The 21,851-nt window shown below is 43.4% G+C and overlaps 1 protein-coding gene across 1 annotated transcript in view; it reads left to right on the top strand.

Annotated features, from left to right (window-relative positions):
- The first annotated feature begins 49 nt into the window (after window positions 1-49).
- The window catches only part of CACNA1B (calcium channel, voltage-dependent, N type, alpha 1B subunit), a 424,961-nt gene continuing 403,159 nt past the window's right edge, over window positions 50-21,851 (top strand). Inside the window, 3 exon segments of the mRNA XM_009888006.1 lie at window positions 50-309; window positions 2,485-2,590; window positions 9,225-9,364. Of these exon segments, the coding sequence (XP_009886308.1) occupies window positions 50-309; window positions 2,485-2,590; window positions 9,225-9,364 (506 nt within the window).

Here is a 21,851-nt window from a genome sequence, read left to right as displayed (position 1 = left end):
CTTAGGCTGCCAGTTTGGATTGTAGCGCCCGGCTCCGTGCACTGAGAGAATGGCTCGGTTCGGGGATGATCTGCCAACCCGCTATGGAGGTGGAGGGCCGGCCGGGGCTGGAAGAGGGAGCAGCCGGCAAGGTGGCCCCCAAGCCGGCCAAAGGATGTATAAGCAGTCGATGGCTCAGAGGGCCAGGACTATGGCTCTCTACAACCCCATCCCTGTCAAACAGAACTGCTTCACAGTCAACAGATCCCTCTTCATCTTCAGTGAAGATAATGTTATACGGAAATATGCCAAGAGAATAACAGAGTGGCCATATCCTTTCAGGGAGGGTGTGTGGGCACGGTGGGGAAGGTGGGGAGGGGGAGAGGGAGACTGGGGGAAAGGGACCCCCCATACCAGCTAAGGATGAGTGGCTGTTGCTAATGTAGATGTGCATGTGTGATCCAGTGTGTGTAATGGGTGTGTGTGACATGGATCTGTGTGTCCGACATAATGTACGACCGTGTAGCTGGGGATCATAGGAAATTGCTTCTGTGGGAACGGCGGAGTGTGCTTTTGACTATGTCGGGGTGTGTGTGAGACATACGTGCATTTCAGTGTGTATTTAGGTGTGACATATACAGTTGCATAGATTTACATTTCTTGCAATTTAAGCCAAATGCAAAGGGTTCTGTGAGATTCATGCTAATGAATCCTAATTCTTATTTCCATCTTAGAGCCTTTCAACTCTTCTTTCTCACTCTGAATAGAAAGAACATGGGATAAAAATGGTGACACCTTAGCATTAAGGCTGCAGTGATAGTAGGGATATTGATAGCCAAGGTATGTTGCAAATCCCATTAATACAATCCTTGCAGCCAGGGTTTTTTAGTACATCACCTCCTGAAAACATTAGAATCAACATGAATCTTGTCCCTTTGGTTAGGTGTGTAGCCTAAGCTTAGGTTATACTTAAAAAAAATTAAAAATAAAAAGGAAAAGCTTTGTGGCAGAGGGAGGCAGTAAGTGGGGAGAAGGATCATCTGCTGTATTGTGAAAGGGGCAGATGCTTTCTGTCTCAGAACCAGCTCCCAGGCCAAGTGAGCTGCAGAGATCTTCCTCAGAAGAGGGCTTTGCTTGTAATGATGCACACAGGGGGGTTGTAAGCCATGAGAAAAGGGAAGCAGTCTATTTGAGGTTACCAGGCAGCTGATACAGTGTGTGTGTGTGTGTGTGTGTACAGGAGTGCATTACACTGGTGATCTCAAGGGAGCAGGTTGTTTTCTTTTCATTTGGTATCGCACACCTATTAATCCTCAGCTAACAGCAGCAAGGCCTCTTTCCATCCTCCTAGCAACACTTCCAATTGCCACAGAGGCTAGCTCCCATTCAAGCTTTCCCAGTTTTCACTTCCTGAGGGGGCTAACAGGAAAAAAATACACCAGTAGAGTGAATGCACTTCCCTTCCCCCTGGACACACGCACACATATCCATTTTTCTGTTCCTATTATAAAATCACAGGGAGTGCTGTACTTCCTCATCCATTTCTCCTTCCCTGCCTTCAAGTCTGAGTAAACAAGCTCCGAAGCTCCGGCGACAGGCAGAGCACGGCGTTTCCTGCCAGGCTAGACGCAGTCTAGCCCTCTCCCGTCTCATGGGCGACTCCGTCTGCGTCTTCCTGGCCAAGCGTGGGGAGGGGACCCCCAGCGCTGCGGATCCAGCCGGTTCGGCACAGCCACCAGCCGGTCCCCGCGCCGGAGCTGCGCGCCGGGGGCGGCCGGGACAGGACGCTGTCCGCGGTGCTGACGGGGAGCTGTCCGCGGTGCTGACGGGGAGCTGTCCGCGGTGCTGAGCAGAGATGTCTCCCGCCCGGGGGCCCCGCTGCCGCCCGCGGCGCGGCTATGCCCTGGGCTCCCCACGGTTCAGGGCTGGAGACGAAGGCGAAAGGCAAGGGGGCAACTAGTATCGGGTTTGCCTTCTTTCCCGTGGGATCACTTCCCTTGTACATCCCGACAGGGCGCTGATGGTTTTGCTCTCACAAGGAGTGGGCATTGCAATCTGGCAGAAATTCATGTCTTGGACCTGTGTAGACACTCTAAATAGAACTTTTCTTATGTGCTCAAGTTAAATGACAGGGAATTTCTGAAGAACAATTCAGCAGATGGTATTCAGCTATTTGGGTGCAGTTTAACTTATCAATCTCATTTAAAAATAATAATTATTAATAGCTTTTTGTTTCCTTTGGACCTTTTGCTTTCTTGCTCCCAAATTCCTTGGGCAGCTCAGATTCTGTGTAAGTCACTAACTGTCTTAAAGAAGAGAGCAAATTTCCTACTTTTCCTCTAAAGACACCCCAGAAAGAACTGAGGAAGCCAAGGAGACTAAATGTCTTCAAAAAAGATGAGAGTTCTTAGAATGCTCAACTAATGTAACTGTTTAGGTAGAAATAGGATTTGGATGAGGTTCTCCTTGTGTTGTCTAGTGTCTTCTTTAACTTCTGGTCCCCACTCCATTTGAATACATGATTTTAGCTACAATCATAGCCAACTGTATTGTACTGGCTCTGGAACAACATTTGCCGGATGGAGACAAGACACCAATGTCAGAGAGATTGGTGAGTTGTATTCATTTATTTACATTTTTGTTTCTGGTCTAATACAAAAAGCAGTCACCCACCCAGTATTGTGAGTGCTTGTATCTATTTTAAAGATCCACATGTAAACAAATGGGCATTGACCTGACGATCAGAAAAAATAACTCGGTGACAACAAGTATAACTCTAACCTCCCAATCCCATCTTCACAAGAATGCTTCATCACTCTAGCCAGCCCTGCCCAATTGCAGACCTTACAGTATAATCAGAAGAGCAGCAAACTTAGGTTGCCTATAAACCAAGACCTAAGCTGTCTATAAACCAAGACAGGAAGGGACTGCCAAATGCTCAGAATTATCTGCAGAATCAAATTAACTTCTGTGATATTTTCCCAGGAAGTGGTAGAACAGAGTAACCTTTTAGGTTCATATGTCTTTCAGCTATCTTCCTGCTACAGCATATATCAAGGACCCTACAAAGCAAACTTTGGGTTTAGATGATTACACTTCCCTTCCAAAAAAAGAAACCAACTTACAGAGGAAAATAATTTACCCGCAGGCTTTATGGTAATGAGCCCAATTACCTTCTTTAAAAAGAAAATAAAAGAATAGCTCCAAAATCATTCTTCCATTTATCATCACTATAGGAAAAATGGGTAATATTTGGTTTGATTTTTCTTCTGCTGTTAATGATCTGGAACATCTTTCATGCCTAAATGCAGTAATCCCGGTGCATGTTCAAAAGGATGAATAAATATGGACCCGTATGTGTTTTAAATGTAGATATTAAATTATGCAAACAAAGATAATATTAGGCTTGCTGCCAAAAGCTAGAGCCTCTGAACGCCAGTTGCTACAGTTTCTAAGGTTGGTCCATAGCAGTGGGCAACTCCCACAATCTCAGTCTTCAGAATCAGGGAAAGGTATATAAGTGATAGATCTAGAGAGAGCTTCAGGGTCAGCTAGTTGATACTGTCTGTTTGGAAATGTATCCACTGATGCTGGCTGCCCACCTACATTGTGTTTGTTTAGTCTCTTTCTCTTTGAATTACTTCTACTTAAGAAGAGATGGGGAAAAAATTAAGATCTGTCTACCATTAAACACATCTTTATATGTTTTGGGATTGGCTAGCAAGGCAAGCCGGGGTTTGTGAGCAAAGCGCAGGTTTAGACCCAGGGTAAAGATCGAGCTGGGGAAATGCCTTTCATAGTTATGGACATATGGACTAGTGAAGGGAAAAAGTAGTTTTGTGGATGTTCTGGCTTGGTAACCCCTTGGTGATATGTTATTTTACGCAGCAGTAGGTATGTTTATCACATTGGTTTTATGTTCCTCTATAACCCTAGATTTGTAAGGGGATCCTAAGGGCTTTTTATTGGTCATTTTCCCCATTGTATTAATTCCATTTTACAGCCCCCAGTGCCACGCGCGCACGCAGCTTCAGTTCCTGCCCAAACCATTCCAAAGGGGGGGCACTGGCGTTACTACTGCACAGTGTAAGACAACTGACTGAGTTAAATGCACAGTCTCCACCTTGCTGGCTCTGCTTCAGTAACAAAGGAAGAATTAACCCCTGTTTTTTGTCCCAAACACCACTGTGCAGCATTGTCTTTGTTCCAGATATTCTGAAGCCATTTTAAAGACGGCACATTTGTAACTCTGAAGTATAAGGGATTTATCATAGAATAACACTGAGAATCTTTAGAAGTCATGAAATATTTTCTATTTTCAGCATATGCTGGAAAGATTAAGCATTGTGAATAAGAAAAACTGCCTTCTGGTTTTCAAAGTGAAACCTCTTTAGAATGCTCCTGCCGCTTCCACAAACTGTAAGTTGTGTCATTGACAACGTTACAAAGCCATGCTAAACCAGAGTGGGCGAACATTCCCATACATTTACAGGTTTGCTGAGCCAAATTATAAGTCCATGCAGAACAGCAGGTGCTTTTTTGCTGTCTTTGGCAGGAATGGAATCGGCCTTTTTTGGTGAATGATTTATGAATATTCTTTTCCTTCTCCTGGGTTCATTAAAATCTCCAAATTGGAGTGAGGGCTCATCACTGAAGAGTTAATCAGATCTTAAGGATATAAGATGCACATCACAAGTCTCTTATGACTGGGAGATGTAGGCAGAGTTGCTGAAGGAAACCCAAAGTTGCCCAGGTACTTTGTGCCACAGATACAAAGACAAAAATCGTAAGATTGTCTCTTTGTTAAAGCTGAGAAAAAGAGGAGTCCATACAAAAAAAATCATGACTTTTCTCTTCTAATAAAAATTTTCTTCTATGTATCTCCCCAGAGACCCAAGATATGAACCTGCAGTGCAATCTCACTTGGCTGTTTTCTGTGCTCATGTTACTTGTCAAGCAGGGTTAATTAAGCACATGGGAAGAGCAAGTGATGTCTCAGTATATGCAATATTTCAAGAATTGGAAGGGTTAAGTTATGAGTAATCTTTCTCTGTCCATTTTCTGTGTATAGTTTGTAGCACAGAAAAACATTACTTGGCTCTAGGATGGAAATCCTGGTCAAAACCAGGGCTCTGAAAAAACACCAGTCTGGTGGTCAAAGCATTTAGTGGTGAACTGGAACATCGGCTTCAAGTCCTTGCTCTTCATACAAGAGAAATAAGCTCACTCTTCCGCTAGCAGTATAATGACCTACCCCCTAGGCTCTTGCCTGCTCTGAGCTGGGAGTCTCACATGCTTTGGCTGCTGGAAGTGTTTACTTCACATCAGTAATTATCCATTGGAACAGAGATGCTACAAACTTGCTATTGTCCATCTCAGCTGAGTGCCTTAGCCAATAGGTTGTAGAGTCAGTCTCTCGCTGTCCCAATAAATATTGCATTGTTTGTACACGCTGGAGTGATGCCAACTGAAAATATGCTGAGGGAGTTGTACTGAGTGGCCCAGAGCCTGGTGGTGAAAGCTCCAAATGTGGGAATGTGAGCTTCACATTTGAGCCCTGAATGGCCTTGCAGGTGGATGCCTTGCTCGCAGTGCTCTTGGCTGTCCAGGCTGAGGGAGGCTTGCCCTCTCCCTGTCTTCTTTCTAATTTCTCAGTTGTTCATGAGAAGCTTCAGTAGACCATAGATTTGTCCCAGCCTGACAGAAATCGGAACTTGCGGGACAGGAAACCTATTTTCTGCCCTGCTCTGGGGCATACCCTGTGTGAAGACACCAGTGGGTCTGTAGGTTGTTCAGCTGCATGCCACTGTAGGGCTCTGATCGTTTGGCTCCCCTGGGTGTTTTTGACGTGAGGACAGAATATAACTTTTCTCAGATATTCAGCATGACAGCTCTTGCACTTTACTAATGGATTTAATTCTTTATCTTATCCACAGGCACTTTGTGCAGTCATATGTGAGCTGTTCATATTAACCTTTGCATGAACAAAGCCTTACACAGCCAAACCTATGAAGGCTGTCACATCCAAAGGCCAAAGAAAGACACTAGGACATGGACTAGGAATAGTAATGACTTTCCAGACTCAGAAGTTGTTTCTGATCTGAAACATATTGATTAAATGTGTGTTTGGCCCAGTCTCAAGCTTTGCTGCGTCCACAGCAAACAACCTGCTGGCACGGCTCTGGCTGCTGCCCAAATTCTCCACCCTCCTTCCAAGCATGCACACTGATACTCATTATCACCTGCTTTCCCACTCTTGAACCCAAGCAGCAGCACAGCCTCCTGTCTGAAGGGGGCTGCAGGAAGCGTTGGCAGCAGGATTTCTGAGCTGACAGCAGCACCATTTCAGTGCTGCATGGGGCATGTCACCCATGTCCTTGGCCTCCAGCTCCCTCCATCATGCAGAGTCACGCAAATCTTTTTTTTCAGGAGCAGGCACCACTACCTAATGAAGTATAAATTTTATTTTTCATCCTGTTGTTACTGCCTTGATTCTTAGGCTAAATTAGTGTAAATTTAGACAAGCTTTAGAAAAGACTCTTTTTCTGCCCCCTCTTATTTCCCCAGCTACTCATGGCCAATCCTATAGATGAGTTCTTATTTGTAATAAATACTCAAGCCCATCTGTGAGCCTTCCTGCTTCCCTAGAAGCTGACAAGAACTTCTTTGACCCACTTCCTAAGAGCTCTGTGTAGTCCTAGCTTTGGGAAGAGCATAGTCTGTCAAACCCTTGAGTACCTGAAGCCTGGCTCTTCACAGCTGGCAGCTGTAATCACAAGGCACCTGACCTAGATTGAGCAAACAACTGGTAAGAGAGTAGATATAAGACTTCCAGAAAGTGAGGGAGTGTGTATGTGAGGAAAGGTATGGGTTTAGGGTTTTTTTTTTGGTTTTGGGTTTTTTTTTTGGGGGTGTGTTTTTTTTTTTTGGTGTGTTAGGAGAGCTATTTTTAGAGGTATGCTAGTAGTTGTGGAATGGAAATCTAGGATGGGCCAGGAGGTGTTTGCTTGCAAAGATTTTGTATACTTATTGAACTAGAAGGTGTCGTTGGGGTTGAAGAGCAAGCAGACCAGGCTGTTAGAGTGCTCTTGCGTGTGTAAAGGAAAGCAGAGGAGCAGTAAGGTAACATCTCCTGAAATCACATATGATGATTTCTGACCCTCTCTTTCTTCTTCCTTGTTTTCTGTACTGGGTTGGAGTCCTGGGATGCCCCTAGCTCTTGCTGCAAGAGAAACTGCTGGAAGAAGACTCTTATTGTAGGATTTCTGTTGAAGGTCATAAAAAGTCTGATGGCCTTGGCTTGTTTCTGTTTCTCTGTGGGTAAATAGCACTGAGATGGGCAGCCTGAGTTTCTCGGCGATAGCTTCTGTATCCTCTGAGCAGTGTCAGGGAGGTCCTGTGGAAGGGCAGAGGGCTTGGAGGTGCTGCCATTTGTGGAAACAGTTCCTTGGCTGGAGAAGAAGTTAGTTTTGTTTTTTTTTTTTGTGGGTTCCCCCCTCCATTTCAGCCAAAGGCCTACAGTGTGAGCTCAACAGTCATCTGCTCTGTTTTGCTGTCTGGCCAGTCAGTATGTGTGTGATCTGCAGGTGACTGGTCGTCTTGCCTGGCTACAGGGGAATGTGAGGTGGAGTTGTTGGGGCTGTGAGGTTAGGAAAGGCAGAGGGGAGTAGAGATGACATAGGGTGAAAGATGAAGCACATGGAGGAGCTGGGGTCACTGAGCTGTGTAGGGGTATGGGTTGCTGCTTTGTAGGAAACAAAACTTGAATTCAGCTACTAGCGGAAAAGCCTGTCCAGAAGCAGTAATTTCCAACAGCTTGGAGGCATCTTCAGTGATTAGTGCTTTGCGGTTGACTCGGGTATACATCGATGTGCGAAGTGCATAAACCTCTTTGGGAGGGGTATGCTGTTATATTGGTCTCCTTGGTGTGACAAACCTGCCTTTCTGTAACAAGTACTGTGCCTAATGCGTGGCTCTGTGTGCCAGCGCTGGGTCAGAGTTGTGCAAGAGTTGCCATGTTTGTAAAATAGATTCTTGTGTCAAAACTGCTTCTTTTTTTGTTCTGTGGCCACAAGACTTGACATTCATGTTCTTTCTGTATAAGAGAACTAAAATCACCTTTTGTCATTAGTAGAATTGCAAAATGTAAACAACTCCGCATCAAACAGCAGCTCAACTCTTTGGCTTCTTGTAGTCAGAAATGCCAAAGCCACTGGAACAAAGATTTCTAATCTCTTAATTTGGGAGTTTGCTTCCTTTTGGGTAGGGCTGCTTTACTTTCATTGACTTCAGCTGAAATCAGGGATCTAAGGCACATTTGGAAATTGGTTACAGGTGCCAAAGCTAATTAACTTGTTCTTGAATTTGATGCCCATTGCTTTCACCTCTTGCTTTGTTCCCATTTCTTGCCTGCACCTTCCTTCCAAATGTGAGTGCTTCCATTTGGCATTGAATTTGTGTTGAAACTCTTACCAATAAGGTATAATACTGAGGGATCCGGTGCCCTAGATGGAAAAAAGAATGGTTTAGTGAAACTGTGGAGACGAAGCCTGCTTTTCCTCTCTAGTGAGCTAGGACATGAAGCTGTGATCCCATGGTATGCTTTAGTATGTACCACGGGCATGAGACACAAACTTTACTGCTTCTGCTGTTAATGGAAGGGAATGGGGATTTCTTCCTGAATCAGCTGCACAGTGAAAGGAAAACAAATGTGACTTTAGATGTGGAAGTTGAGAAAATGGAGGAGAAAGAGTGAAGGAAGAACTGACGGAGTAAATGATAAATAAATAATTTCCTGCTGCTGTTTGCAAGCTTGCTGTGCTGACTGCTACTCCCCAAGATATCCTCTTGTTTCAGTTTCCTGGATGAATTGTACAGCACGCGTTTTCTTTCATGCCAATAACTACAGAAATATGTGATCTCAAGTTTAAATATACCCTTAGAGCAAAATTGCAGCATCAAAATTCCCTCCAGAAAATTGAGTAAAGGTGAAAAGTGTGGGGTGAAATGATCAGAATAAAGGCAAATAGAATTTCCAATGTGAAACAACAAATTTACCTTCAGAGAAATAACAACAAATTTCTTCTCTGTCCTTAATTCCAGTAAACTTAAACCTTTTGGTTTCAACTCTGCTCAGAGAGCTGAAACGATGTGAAGTTGGTGCACGTAGTTGTTTGTATGACTCTTGCTATCAGTGCAGAAGTGTAGGTATCACCTTGACACCTTTGATTTTTATTCTTTTTCAGGATGACACTGAGCCGTACTTTATTGGAATATTTTGTTTTGAAGCTGGTATAAAAATCATTGCTCTGGGGTTTGTTTTTCATAAAGGCTCTTACCTCCGAAACGGTTGGAATGTGATGGATTTTGTTGTGGTCCTCACAGGGTAAGTGACCGCCCATTGCCCTAGATTTAAGGAGGGGGACTCTCGCTTTGATTTGTGTTGTTCTTTAACTGTGGTTTGGGGTGGGAGTTATTTTTAGTGAAATAGTACTAAAAAACTGTATTTCTGACATTACTGTCTTTAAATAATGGCTATTGTGCTGAATAAGTCACTTTCAAAGTGTTCTTTGAACAAACTAGAAAGAGGTTGCAAGGACATGTATTTGTATATGTGCTGGTGTATGTCTTATCCAGAAGCTTACTGACATTTCTTAGACTCTGCAGGTTCTGATTGCCAGTAGGTACTTGAGCCTGATTTAAGTCAATTTATTTTCTGACTTTACAGGATTACTTTAAAAATCAACATGGAGTGAGCTAATAAATTAAATGCATCCCATTTTTAAGCTATTACAACTCTGAAATCGGTGAAATTTCTGCCGGAGTGAATTTGGTTTACTATAAAATAACTCTTCCAAAAATAATTCAAAGAGACTGTGTCTTCTAAAGGATGGAGCTCAAAATGGTACCTGTGTATTTTGTACCTTGGTTTGAAATGATATCACTAATTTCTTTCTTGGTAATGCTTACAATCTCTGTTATATATTGCAACAGTTCCTATATCTATTTATATAAATGTAGTGTAATACTAGTGGATGATGAAAACACAGCATTAAGTAACAATTATGGTCTACAAATTGTGCTGTAAAGCTCCAAAGGAAATGTTCCAAAGGTCTGTGTGAGGTCCTGATCCTGCAGCCTTCATCTTGGAAGGGTCTTGGTTAGTTTTTCCCCCAGAAGACTGCAGTCTGGCTCTTGTTAATGATATGCACTCATTTCACACACCTTCTCTGCTACTGCGTGTGCCAAACATATATATTCTTTGGTCTGCTTAGCGGTGTAGAGTAGGATGCTGTTAGGAAAATGCTTGCGTACATATACAAATGTATTCATTAGATACATTATCACTGTAATTCTATTTGCATTCAGTGTACCATGTGATATAGCAATTGAGAGGCCAAAGGGAATTCTTTATGTATTGAGAGGAAGAAAATAAATATGCAGGGCTTGATTCTCCTGCTGCTGGGGCTGGGTATTTAATCAATAGAAACTTTAGCGGAGCCACAAGGAGAATCAGATTTACATACTTGGAAGCATAGGGGGTACCAGGATGAAAAGAGAATTAGCGCAGATGCTACAATTATTCGTGTCGATGGTATGTTCTGATTCCTGGTTAGCACTATGCCCTTTTGTGTGTTTTTAAAAAAATAAAAATAAGATCAAAGCCCTGATTCTGGAAAGGACTTTGGCATGTGGTTTAATTTATCCTTCAGCAAAGCATTCAAGTACATGTTTGAATTCAGCTGACTCCAGTGGTTCTGTACTTAAAGTTAAGGCTATACGTAAAAGCGTTCCTGAATTACAGCCATATTGTTATTTGTTTAGGTGTGTGTTAGATCTTTTTTTCATAAACACAGGCCAAGAATCAAAATAGATATTTTTTTTTTAAACTGCCTAGCTGTGACTGAGACATTCAAAGTTTTGCGACAGTAGCTGAAACACCGTGCATGCCGTGCTTGTGGAATCGCACACGAATGTGCAGTGCTATAGGTGTGACACCGGCATCTTACTGGTGCTGGTTTTATTGTGAGCGCTGTTTGCAGCGCTGTTTGATCTCTGAGCATAATTGCGGAATATTGGCTTGATTAGACAGCTGTAATAAGGAACCCTGTTGCCATCTGCAAACATGCGTATTCTTTTGAAGTACAATCCTGTTAACGTCAAAGCTGCTGGTTTCCAATGGTGATGCTAGCTGGGCTGTATTGAAATTGTCTTGTACATGGACTTCCCACCAGGCAGGCAATGCAGGGAAGGCAAAGTGTAAACCGATCGACGTTAAGTCCAAGAGTCGTCTCCACTGAGGAGATCCGCAGACCTCTAATCCTGTAATTCGAGGGCTGGATTTAGCAAGGCGCTTGAGCTCGTGCCAGATTTTTGGTGTCGGGGGTGGGTGGGGGCTTATTGAAAAGAACAGGGTTACTCGTGTGCTTGGGTAGATAAATGCTTTCCTGAATCTGGGGCTGTATTTCCAAACCCAGTAATGAGGTGGAGGGACCTAGAGTAGAGAAATAACACTGAAAGATCTGCAGCTTCACACAGGGGATTGAATTAGTGTTTTCTCTGTAGCCTGTTGTGTTTTGCTCTGAATTTCCTAGATCCTTATTATGTTCTTAGCTCACTCCTGCGTTGCCATGGGTCTGTGCTAGAAAGCAGGAGCTCCTCTTCCTCGGGCTTCCATCACTGGCCAGAAATCTTTTCACCTGCCCATTGTTTGCCCCAGCTCAGCTAACGAGGGGAAGCCTGAACAAGGGCACTTATTGGAGACAGACATCATCTCGGCATTTCTACATTTACCCCTGACAAACCCGATGGTTCTCCAGGGAGGGGCTGCGAGGTGGTGACACAAGAGCGACCTTAATTTTCTTTTCTGTGGAAGGTAGCCTCAGACCTCTCTGTTTCAAAAAATGATCAAGCAGGTTCTGTAATTTATTAGAGAATAATAAAAGAGGGCAGTGGTAAACTCGTACTTAATGTGGTCTTATAAATATAGATAGGTAGGACATCAGTTTTTGAAATATCATTTTACTACTCTATCAAAAGCTTTCCTTTGCCATATGTGCAAGATTGCTACTTGAAAATGTTACCTCGTGTTTCCCAGGCAGTGAGCAGCTTTCAGTTCCTAAGCTCAGTTTCACATTGATCTTCAATATTATAGAGGGATTTTGATTTCTCTTTTTTTCTGTGGGAGCATAAAGATCATGAAAATGCATTTCATGATACCACACGCAGAGTTGTACACCTGCTAATCCTGTTGAGTGCAGATTTTTATTAAGGTAAATGGTGAATGTCAGAAAATCTGATCTCATTTTCAGCTTTTAGCGAAAACCCATAAAAGCAAAGAGCAGCTTTGCTCTTGTTAGCTGTTTCCATAGGAAGAAGGCCAGCCAGTGTCTGGGTGTGTTTTGGAGGAGGCTGTGGGGGAAGGCTCTGCATTTATTGAACTTACCCTTATGTAAATATTACAGCGATCATGCAGTAACCCTTTCCACCTGTTTTTTCCAACCTCCTTTTTTGCTGCTCAATGCCTGCACACTGGCATTATTGATAAATATGTTAGTGGTTTTTTTTTTTTCCATTTACCTGTAGTGATGGACATTTTGTTTGTGAAACTCAGGCAGTAGAACTTGTTGATCAGAGAATAAATCAGGGCTGCGTTATATGGAGGCAGGATCAATACCCTATTGAGCTAAACTGGAGTCTAACAGATAGTGGCCCAAAACGGCTTGGTTTGTTGTTCCAGAAAACCCTCCCTCAGTTCCTTTCCACAGCAATGCTGTGGTGCCTTTTTCTCATTTACTTTCAAGGAAGCATGCTGGTTTGCTGTTAGTAAAGGCCTGGGAAAATAGTAGATTGCCGCTCCTTGAAAGATTTTGTTTCCTCTGTAATTTTTTTAGTTATTTCTTGTGAACTCCTCCAGTTGTAGATGAGTATTGAGGAAAGCTGCCCTGCTGTGATGTGCCTGTTGCCATTGTGGAGAGACGCCTATATTTTATAGCTCCTGCTCATTTTATTTTCACATTTTTATGGGATTGCATTCGCGCCAGTGATGACATCACCCATTAGCAGCTCTAAATCACTCAAAAATGTAATTTGTCAACTGGCCCAGGACTATATGCGCTTTTCCCAAGGTAGGAGCAAAGGGACTTTCTACTCTATTGCTGCAACCTGTCTTGGGGTGAAAACCTCAGAAATCCACAGTCATCTTGGGAACAAAGTCCTCCCTACACCGAAACCCCTCAGATGGCCGTGGATGGAGCTATGAGCCTGGAGTCAGGACCTGGAGGGTTCAGACCTGTTCCTGTTGGAGTTCACAGGGACACTTCTCCTGGTGTCCTGGGCTTTGGATACAATGGCTCGAAGAACTGCTGTACTGGGTTAAACTTGCAGACAACTCTCTAGCGGAGGCTGGTGTAATAGGGTGGCTGCTTAGAGGAATAATGCAGAGCAAAGCACGGATAAAATGATCCTTACCTTCTTGATTCCCAAAACTTGGATGTCTAGGGATTTTTTGGGCGGGGGGGGGGGAAGAGTCTATGTTTTAAACTGTGTGATCCAAGGGGATCGTCCTCCTTGGTTGTGTTTTGGAGCCTGTCTATACTTTTGGCTTCATTATATCCTGGGTAATGGGTCTCATGATTTAATTACATACCATGAGAAAAAGTGCTGCTTATCCCTTTTTTCATCACTAGCTTCCTGAGATTTCCATTGGTGCCTTCTAGATTTTTTTTTTATAGCAAGGTCTGGAGAATAGCAATTCCTTTTTTTCTGCATACTTATGATTTTTATGAGTCTCCAGCATTTCCCTGGTTGGAGACTTATGCTGCCAAACCTCCCTTGACCAGAGAGCTTCTCTGTGCACCACTGACCTATGCTGTTGCTCTGGTCCTTTCTGAGCTTGATCATTATCCTCTTGGAGTTGGCGACCACAACTGTGGTGTTTGTCCGATGCCGAGTTGCTGAAGACTGGTGTAAGTAAATGGAGCACTCGAAAGGATCATGCTCTGTCCTTTATGAGCAGAGTTAATTTTTTTTGGCTTTCGATCAGCCTGGATTGAACACTCTCGAAGAGTCCTGGTAGCTTCTTGAGCCAGTTGGATCAGCTGCCTGGATCTCTGGGTGGGACTGGCAGAGACAGCGTGTGCCAGGCCTGGAGCTGCCAAATGATGTGCACAAAGTCTCTGTGCTGTTACTGATGTCTCGGGCTGTCAGGAACAAATTACAAAAGCTAGAATTATTTTGATTGTCTGGATGACTGAGAACTGTGCTCCTAGCTCCTGGTGGTGCTAATAATTTGGAAGGTAACTCATTTAGCAGTATAATAAAGACCTGTTCGTCCTTGATGTTAGCTTTGCTGGTTACCAGCATCAGCTTAGTATGTGGGCAGTCTGAGATGCTATTCCTGGTGCAGTGTATGAGGAGCAGCGGCAGCCTTGGTTGCAGTGATGACTGTCAAAGGGGGAGGCATAAGAACCATCGAGCCTGGTCTGTGCAGAGGGCTATAGACCTCTGATCTTTCAATTCAAGGTGGGTGTACCTCGTAGAGTGTGGGGTGTGATGTGACCACGAAATAATTGAGAAGTGAATGTGCAGTTGAGGGCTGGGTTCCTTAAAGCTGTCAAATATACACAGATGCCTGTAGTCTCGCAATTTTTTTCTCCACATGCATGTTCCTTTGTATTCAAAACCCCTTAGACTAGGTCTGAATTATGGGGTCCTATGTGACTGGCTCTTGTGTGCTCCCCAAAACACCTCAATCTTCCCACCCACAAATAACCATCAAATACAACAATTTGAAAACCCAAATTAAAATGAAATAAAAACCCTTGGATGCCCTTCCAGCATCATTTTAGACAGCATGCCCGTGTTTTGTTTTTTTGGTTTTTTTTTTGGTAAGCTTTAGATCTAGATACATAGGGAATAAAGGGGCCAGGGGCAAGGAAAAGTAGATTTCTCTCTGCTTTCCCGACATGGAACTTCTGGCACTTCCGTGTTAGAAAGCAAAGCTGAGCAGCAACAGGAGTTGGAAAAATGAATGCTTTAAGAGGAACAAGCTTCATCTTGATGAGTTATCACAAGGAAAAGGAGTAAGCCTCTTTGCATGGTTATACAGTATGGGTGGTGATGGACTAAGGCTGATTGCTATTAGCATTGTGCATGAGTCATGCTAAGAGCAAAGCCTCTGTAGATTTTAATGGAGCTGATCCTTGTTTTCAATTTCTTTTATGCTCCAATGATGGATGGATACTTGCTGGCTCAGAAAAGCTAAGGGTACCTTCTGAAATTAAATCGGATAAAATGGGACAAGGCAAAGGGAATGTACCTGTTTTCCTGAATGCAAGATATTAACCAGATTTCTGGCTGGTGTATGGGGGCAGTAATGGAGGAAGTAACCAAAATTTTTTTTTTGAGGCAGAGAAAATGAGTGGTTAGTAACTGGAAGGGAAGACAAAGTGCGACGTCTCAGTTTGAACAGTCTAAAATAGTTCGAACTTTTTCTATTTTCTGTCCCTTGGCCATCTGGGCCCTTGGGGAGCTGAAGAAGCAGTTTCCTTCAACATAGAAGATGCTGGACGAGGAGAAGGATTTCTGGGCTCTAGACCCACCTTGGAAAATATTCATGGTACCTTTTTTTGCACTATTACAGCCAGTTTTGCCCAGTGGGGCAGCAGGTTCCTTGAGACTGGAGCTTGCTTTCCCTCTGGGCCTGTTTCACCTAGCAAAGGGGGTCCTGGGCTGTGCTGAGCCTGTTGGAGTGCTAATTAGGGCTCGTGTCTTTTTTTTTTTTTGTTACTTATAGTGGCTTTTGTGCGTTGATTTTGGTGGGGGTGGAGAGAGGCAGGTTGAGTTAAGCAGGTGGGTGTGTAATTGTGCGGCTGGCTGCTAAATTAGAAGGAGACTTTCCTGAGCAGAGGAGGACTCGGGGCTGTGCTCAGAGGAAGGCTGCAGATGGTGACAGACCCTCAGGACCTGCAGGTGGGGACGACCCTTCCCTGGCAGAAGTTATCCTTGAAGCATGGCTCTGCTCTGGTTGTGGCAAACCAAATGTTTCAGGTCAGAGTGCTTCTCAAGGGCAAATAGATAATGAGATTGATGTGTTTCTCTCTTATTTTATTAGAAAGGACTGCAGGGTATTGAATACCTGGTATGTGAACTGATAAATGATGGTACCACACAACAAGAAGCCAGGATGTGGAGGCATGGACAGATAGCTTTTCTCCAAAGAGAGAGGAAACAAAAGTATTTCTTCAGATTTCCGTCTTCTACTGCTTTCCATGTTTCATGCCTGTTTATGCTGCTTTGAAGCTTTTTGCTCACAAAGAGGGGAGTGCTGGACACCATCTGAGGGTGCTTACATCTCCCTGGCCTGCAGGCCCTGAAGTTGGAGCCAGTAAAAGTGGCCATCCCAAGCGAAAGGGAGATATGCTTTCTCATCAAAGCCAGGCAGGATCTGTAGTCCAGAGTCCAGACAGCGTTTTTAGCTTTTTATGGCTCTCAAAGGGAGGCTGGTGGAAGGGAAATGTTGTCACTTTTGAGGGGACCAGCTGTACCATGCAAAGGCAACTGGGGAGACTGTGCATGGGAAGAGGACTCTGCACCTTGTGGTCTGCTCCTAAGGTCTGATCCTGCCCTAGCAATCATGTAGTGTGGGCATCTGTTTGACTGCTTGCTCTTCTCTATAGATGGAAAGCATTGCGTACCTAGCTGCCATTATAGCCTGGTATGAATACTAGGAATTCAAAACCACAAATAAAAATGCAGCTATGAAGTGTTCTAATCTTCATTTTCTTAATGCTTCCCAGCTTAAAAAGAACAAACAAAAAAAATGCAAAACCACCCAGAACACCCAAGTCCTCTGTGTGGTGTTGAGTGCTGTCTCATGATTGCATGAGGAGGAGTGTGCAGGATTTCTCAGGTTCCTGTTTCTCAAATGTTTCTTCTGCTGCTGTGTCCCAGTTCCCAAGTGGCCAGCTTTTGATGCCAAAGTGCCTGCTCATCTGATATGATGAGAACCTGGTTGAGGTTATTGAAAAGAATGAGGATTTAGAAAATCAGCCTAGCTTTAATTGTAATCTAATCTTGAGTGCCAGGAGCAAGTGTCACACTGGCACATGCATCCTTGGATCCACACCTTGCCCCCAGGGCTCTGGGTGCTTTGGGACCATCGCTTTCCTCAGGGCTCTCTGAAAACATCCAGGAAACTTAGTGGAGGTGAAAAATTGATCTTCCTGTTTGTTCTTGCTCAACCACTAATGAAGTGTGTGGGACTTTCTGGCCAGGGCAAGGCTTCAGTGCTGGAAGGTGGAACCAGGAGTATGAGTGGCTCCAGGTCTCTGTATAGGTAACCCAAGCTCTAGGGTCAGCACCTGGTGTTTGGGTACCTGGAGATGCTCTTTGACACCAAGGTGAGGCTCTTTTGCTTAACTGAGCTATCTTGGCTCTTCTCTATGCTGAAGGGAATGCTAAATTGGGATGGAGGTAAGAGGTCCTCTGTGAATGAGTTCAGTAATACTGATGGCTCCAGGATGAATGGGGCAGAGAGTACATTGCCTGAACTCCTGGTTGCATGGGAAGGCTGCTTTTGTGCCACGGGGAAGCCTAGGAGCTTAGGCTGGAAAGAAGGACTGCTTCCTACGTGTGGCACGTGTCAGACCTGTAGTGTGAGCTAGAGGGTTTGGAAAGTTGCCTGATCCTCACAAAGGAGCATGGCCACCTAAACAGTGCTCTTCGAATATGTATGAGAAATCTTTCCTTCCTGGCATGGTCAGCATTAGCTAAATCAATGGCTGGCAACAAATATAAGGCTTTGTCTCCTCCCTCCTCCATTTTCCTGTATGTATGTCAGGAAAATCACCATTCATTGTTTTTTGATTAAGAAATGAACTTATTTGCTCAGTGATCTCAGGGTGAAATATTGAGGAAACAGGTCATGTTTTTATGGTGGATATTCTTATTCTGCCAGTGCTGAAGAAGATGTCTTGGTTTCAAGAGCTGGCTGCTTGTGTGTGTGTGTGTGTAGGCGGTTCTCATGATCAGCTATAGACTTTTAAAAGCATCTCTAGAGCAAGAAGTTTGGGCCACTCCTGAGTTAAACTCCAAGTTTTAGCCAACAATGGGTTTAGCTGTTGGCTCAGTTCAAGTCAGTTCATGTTGGGCTGTGTAAGATTTAAGCAAGGAAAAGATCAAAAGTAGAGACTGGAGCAGTGCTGTGCTTCACTGGGGCTCTAAACGAGGAGAGGGCTGCTCTCAGCATGTCACACCTATGCCATAAATCTGTTTGCAGATGCTGTGAAGATTTTCTTATGGACGTTTCTGGAGAGAAGCTAAAGTTGACTCCCTCCCTTCACCTCATTAAATTTGTAAAAGTTCCCTGGAAGGGTCTGCAAAACAAGAAGGACCCAGTGTAGGACTAAAGGTTTAGGAGTGTGGCGATGGTCCGTGGGGTGACGTAGAGGTAAAGGAGTGAAGGACAGAAATGAGCTGCTTGGAGGAGGCTAAGACCTTTTCAGCTAAAAAATGTCCCTGTGCTGAAGAGCTCTCAAACTAAACTGATAATTCAAAATACTTAGTTGGACAGAGCTTGGTTCTGGTTCAAAGAGGACTTAAAAGAACTTAAATTGGAGCTGTCAACTTATTTCCCAGTTAAAAAAAAAAAAAAAAAAAAAAAAAACAAAAAAAAAAACGACTGAAAGATTGAACTATCTTTTGGCTTAGTTCAGCATCTCAAACATCTAAACCAGCATCCTTGAATAAAGTTTGGGCATGGGAGCTTTGGCGGAAGGCGGTGAAAATGATTAAAGTGTTGAAGAAATCTCCATTTAAGGAGAAATGAAAAGGCTGAGAGAGTCAAAATTAAGAGGAAAGTATCATAAGGGTGACATAGATAAAGAAAAAAGAGAGGAAATCATATTTCCTGATCTATTTTGGCAGGATTCAAAAAGCATCAGTTAAGAAATTGAAGTTTTAGAACTTCTTTACTAATGGAAATGTAATTAACTCATGGAACTCATCACAAGAACTTGCTTCAGCTGAAATGGTCTGTTTTGGGTCTTGAAACCAAAGGAGCTTAGAGATCATCTACAGATTCACCAGAGAGGAAATGGATTTTTGAAGGAGGATGATTAGGCCCTTTTCCTGGTGCTCCCTGAAATAAGTTAGGTGGAAATATGAACAGGCTGTTTCATAATTGTCCTTTTCTTTATCTTGTAATTTCTTCTGAATCATGCTGGAGACATGACTCCAGAGCAGCAATCCGGTCTGTTACATCATGACCTGTGAAATACAGCGGTTTATGTCAAGGCTAAACTTTGTCTTTTGATATATGAAACAATATCAATAGGAGTAGTGGTATTCCATCACTTAATGTCTGATTTAAAGAACAAATGTCTTTTTGAAGCTGTGCTGCAGCTCGGAGACAAACTTCAATACTCCAGTGCTGTGTTAAGTGTGCCCTCAAAACCTGCGAGCCTAAGCTTCAGGGAAAGATCTGGGTTTGAAAATTGTCACTCACTTAAAATGAATCCAAGGTGTTTCTAACAACGTAGATGCCTCTTGGATAGAGGTATTCTGTTTTTTCCGTGGTGGAGCATTGCCTTGACCTTGCTTTGGGAGGCGAGGGCTCTTGTCAGCTGCGGTGTCCAACCTTTGCAGGATTTGGAACAGAGAAGAAGATTCTGGCAGGTGAAATTTTGTTGTCAGAGGGTAGCCCTGGCCTGAATGAGGTTTCAGTCAGACCTGAAAACACATCCAGCTGCCAGAAGTCGGGCATCAAAGCTCTCGCGCTGAGTAGGAGTATTAACGAACTTCCCTCCCAATGCCAAAGACAAATCTCTGCTGCTTTTCTGGCCTTCGGTGTTGGGTGAAGCGTGGTAGCCAAAATCTGTGTAAAGTGGCAGTGAGCTATTTCTGCACTGTGAAGAAATATGGAGTGTTGGCTGGTGCATTTGGTGATAGATGGGTAGCACCTTTCTTGATGGTCCTCAGAAGTAGATCTGGGGAAAACATGAGATGAAAGCCTCAAGTCTTGGCTTGATAAAGACCTGTACCATTGTATCATGGCTGCTATGGCTACAGGACAAAGATTGAAGTCCGGTAAACTCATTAAATGTCTTTTTAATCCCATTCTTTTCAAAAGCTCATAATCATGTGCCCCAAATAAGTGATGCTGTATCAGTTAGAAAACATTTAGCTGATAATGTCTATATCCTCATCATTGATTTATGTGGGTTATCTCTACCCTGAAAAACGTGTGCTGAAACAAAACTTTACCTTTCTTGTCTTCTGATGTCAAATCCCAGCCTTGTTTACCTGCTTTCTGGCCAGAAGCACTACAAATTCCTGGAGTTCTGTCATCAGACTTATCTCCTAGCCTGGACTGGGTGGGTGAATCCTGAGCTTTGTTGGACAGTTGAAATTTCTATAGTAATGAATAAAATACTTAAATTGCTTATGCACAATGTAGGAGGATTTGGAAATACTAAACATGGCTACCGGTTGTGGAAAAGATAAGACCACTCCATGATTCACGAAGTCTATTATTAAAAGAACACTGTATTTTTTTCCTTCCCAGGTTACAACATTAAAGCTAATTATAACAGGTATGAAATTATGGTAACCCCTGACTTTCACAAGAGGTGAAAAGGACAAAGGAAGCTCAGTATGATCCAATTTCCTTGCTTTAATTGGAAGGCATGAAAGAACATGAGACTATAGCAGCAGATAACGCTGTGTCTGAGACAGGTCCAGGATAATACAGTTTCAGTTCTCTTGCCTAGCAGATTGGCCAATGGAGTGGGATTTTGGGTGTCCTGTTTTTCTCTTCTGCCCGTGCCATTGTCGAAGAAAGGATTTTAGGCCATTGCTTTTCTCTTTTGTGTCCACATTTCTACCTCTCTAAAAATCAAGATAATAATGGTACCCAAATTCATAATGTACTAGTGAAAAAGGCTGGTTGACAGTATTGAAAAGAAGGGAGTTTAAAATGTCTCAAAAGAAGTAAAAATAAGTCTTTAAAAATGTTGAAATCAAGTGAGGAGAATTTGAATCAGAAGTAAAATAGATGGTAACAGCATAATCTTCTAGAAATGCAGATGCTCACTCACAGTGAGTGGGAGAATCTTGCATGGAGCTCAGTGTTCGTGTACCACGGGGAATGTGTTAAGACGATGGCGTGCCACACAGGGGAAATTGCAAATGTGGGTGTCTGTCAGATTTTAACCTGAGGAAAGATTGGACCTTTGGGGGAGGTGACATGCTTTGAGTCAAAATGTCCAGAAGTATTGTCACTGATTTGCTAGAGAATAAAAAAAAGAGTGGCTTCACTTTTGCCGGAGCAGAAGTGCCTGAATACAGAAAGAGGAATGTCATCCATGGCAAAGCCAGTCTTCAGGATAAGAACCTGGCTTTAAATTGTTTGAACCATGGGTAGATTTTGAGAAGATATGGCTCATAGTGCATAGAGGAAATGAATAAAAGTGAGCAGTTGGAAGTTACTGCCTCTTTCCATAGGAGAAGGCTATAATGGTTGACTGCAGTACAAGTTGCACTGGGAAAGCCATTGACTATAACCACTCACCAGGTCCAGCTGTTTGGGTTTCAAAGGCCTGATCTGAGAAATCAACCAATGCCCGCTTGGCATGAAGGAACCTGGAGAGCAAAAGCAAGCAGGACATGTATTTTATCTATCTTCTTTTTGAAACCTGGAAGACCTCCAGCTCATCAAATGGTATTTCTGCTTCTGATCCCTCTAGGGCTGCCCTCTGCTCTTGCTTGTGTGGGAAGGACAAGAAAACCTTCCCTTATAATTACAAACCTCTGGCCTCTAGCTGTGGTGGGATCAATGCTGTGTGGGGTGGAATACAGGGAATTAGTGTCCC

This window comes from Charadrius vociferus, unplaced genomic scaffold (genome assembly GCF_000708025.1).
Source record: "Charadrius vociferus isolate BGI_N301 unplaced genomic scaffold, ASM70802v2 scaffold1040, whole genome shotgun sequence".
Lineage (NCBI taxonomy): Eukaryota > Metazoa > Chordata > Aves > Charadriiformes > Charadriidae > Charadrius > Charadrius vociferus.
The sequence above is the reverse complement of the archived record's forward strand: the minus strand, read 5'-3'. Positions and strand labels throughout refer to the sequence as shown.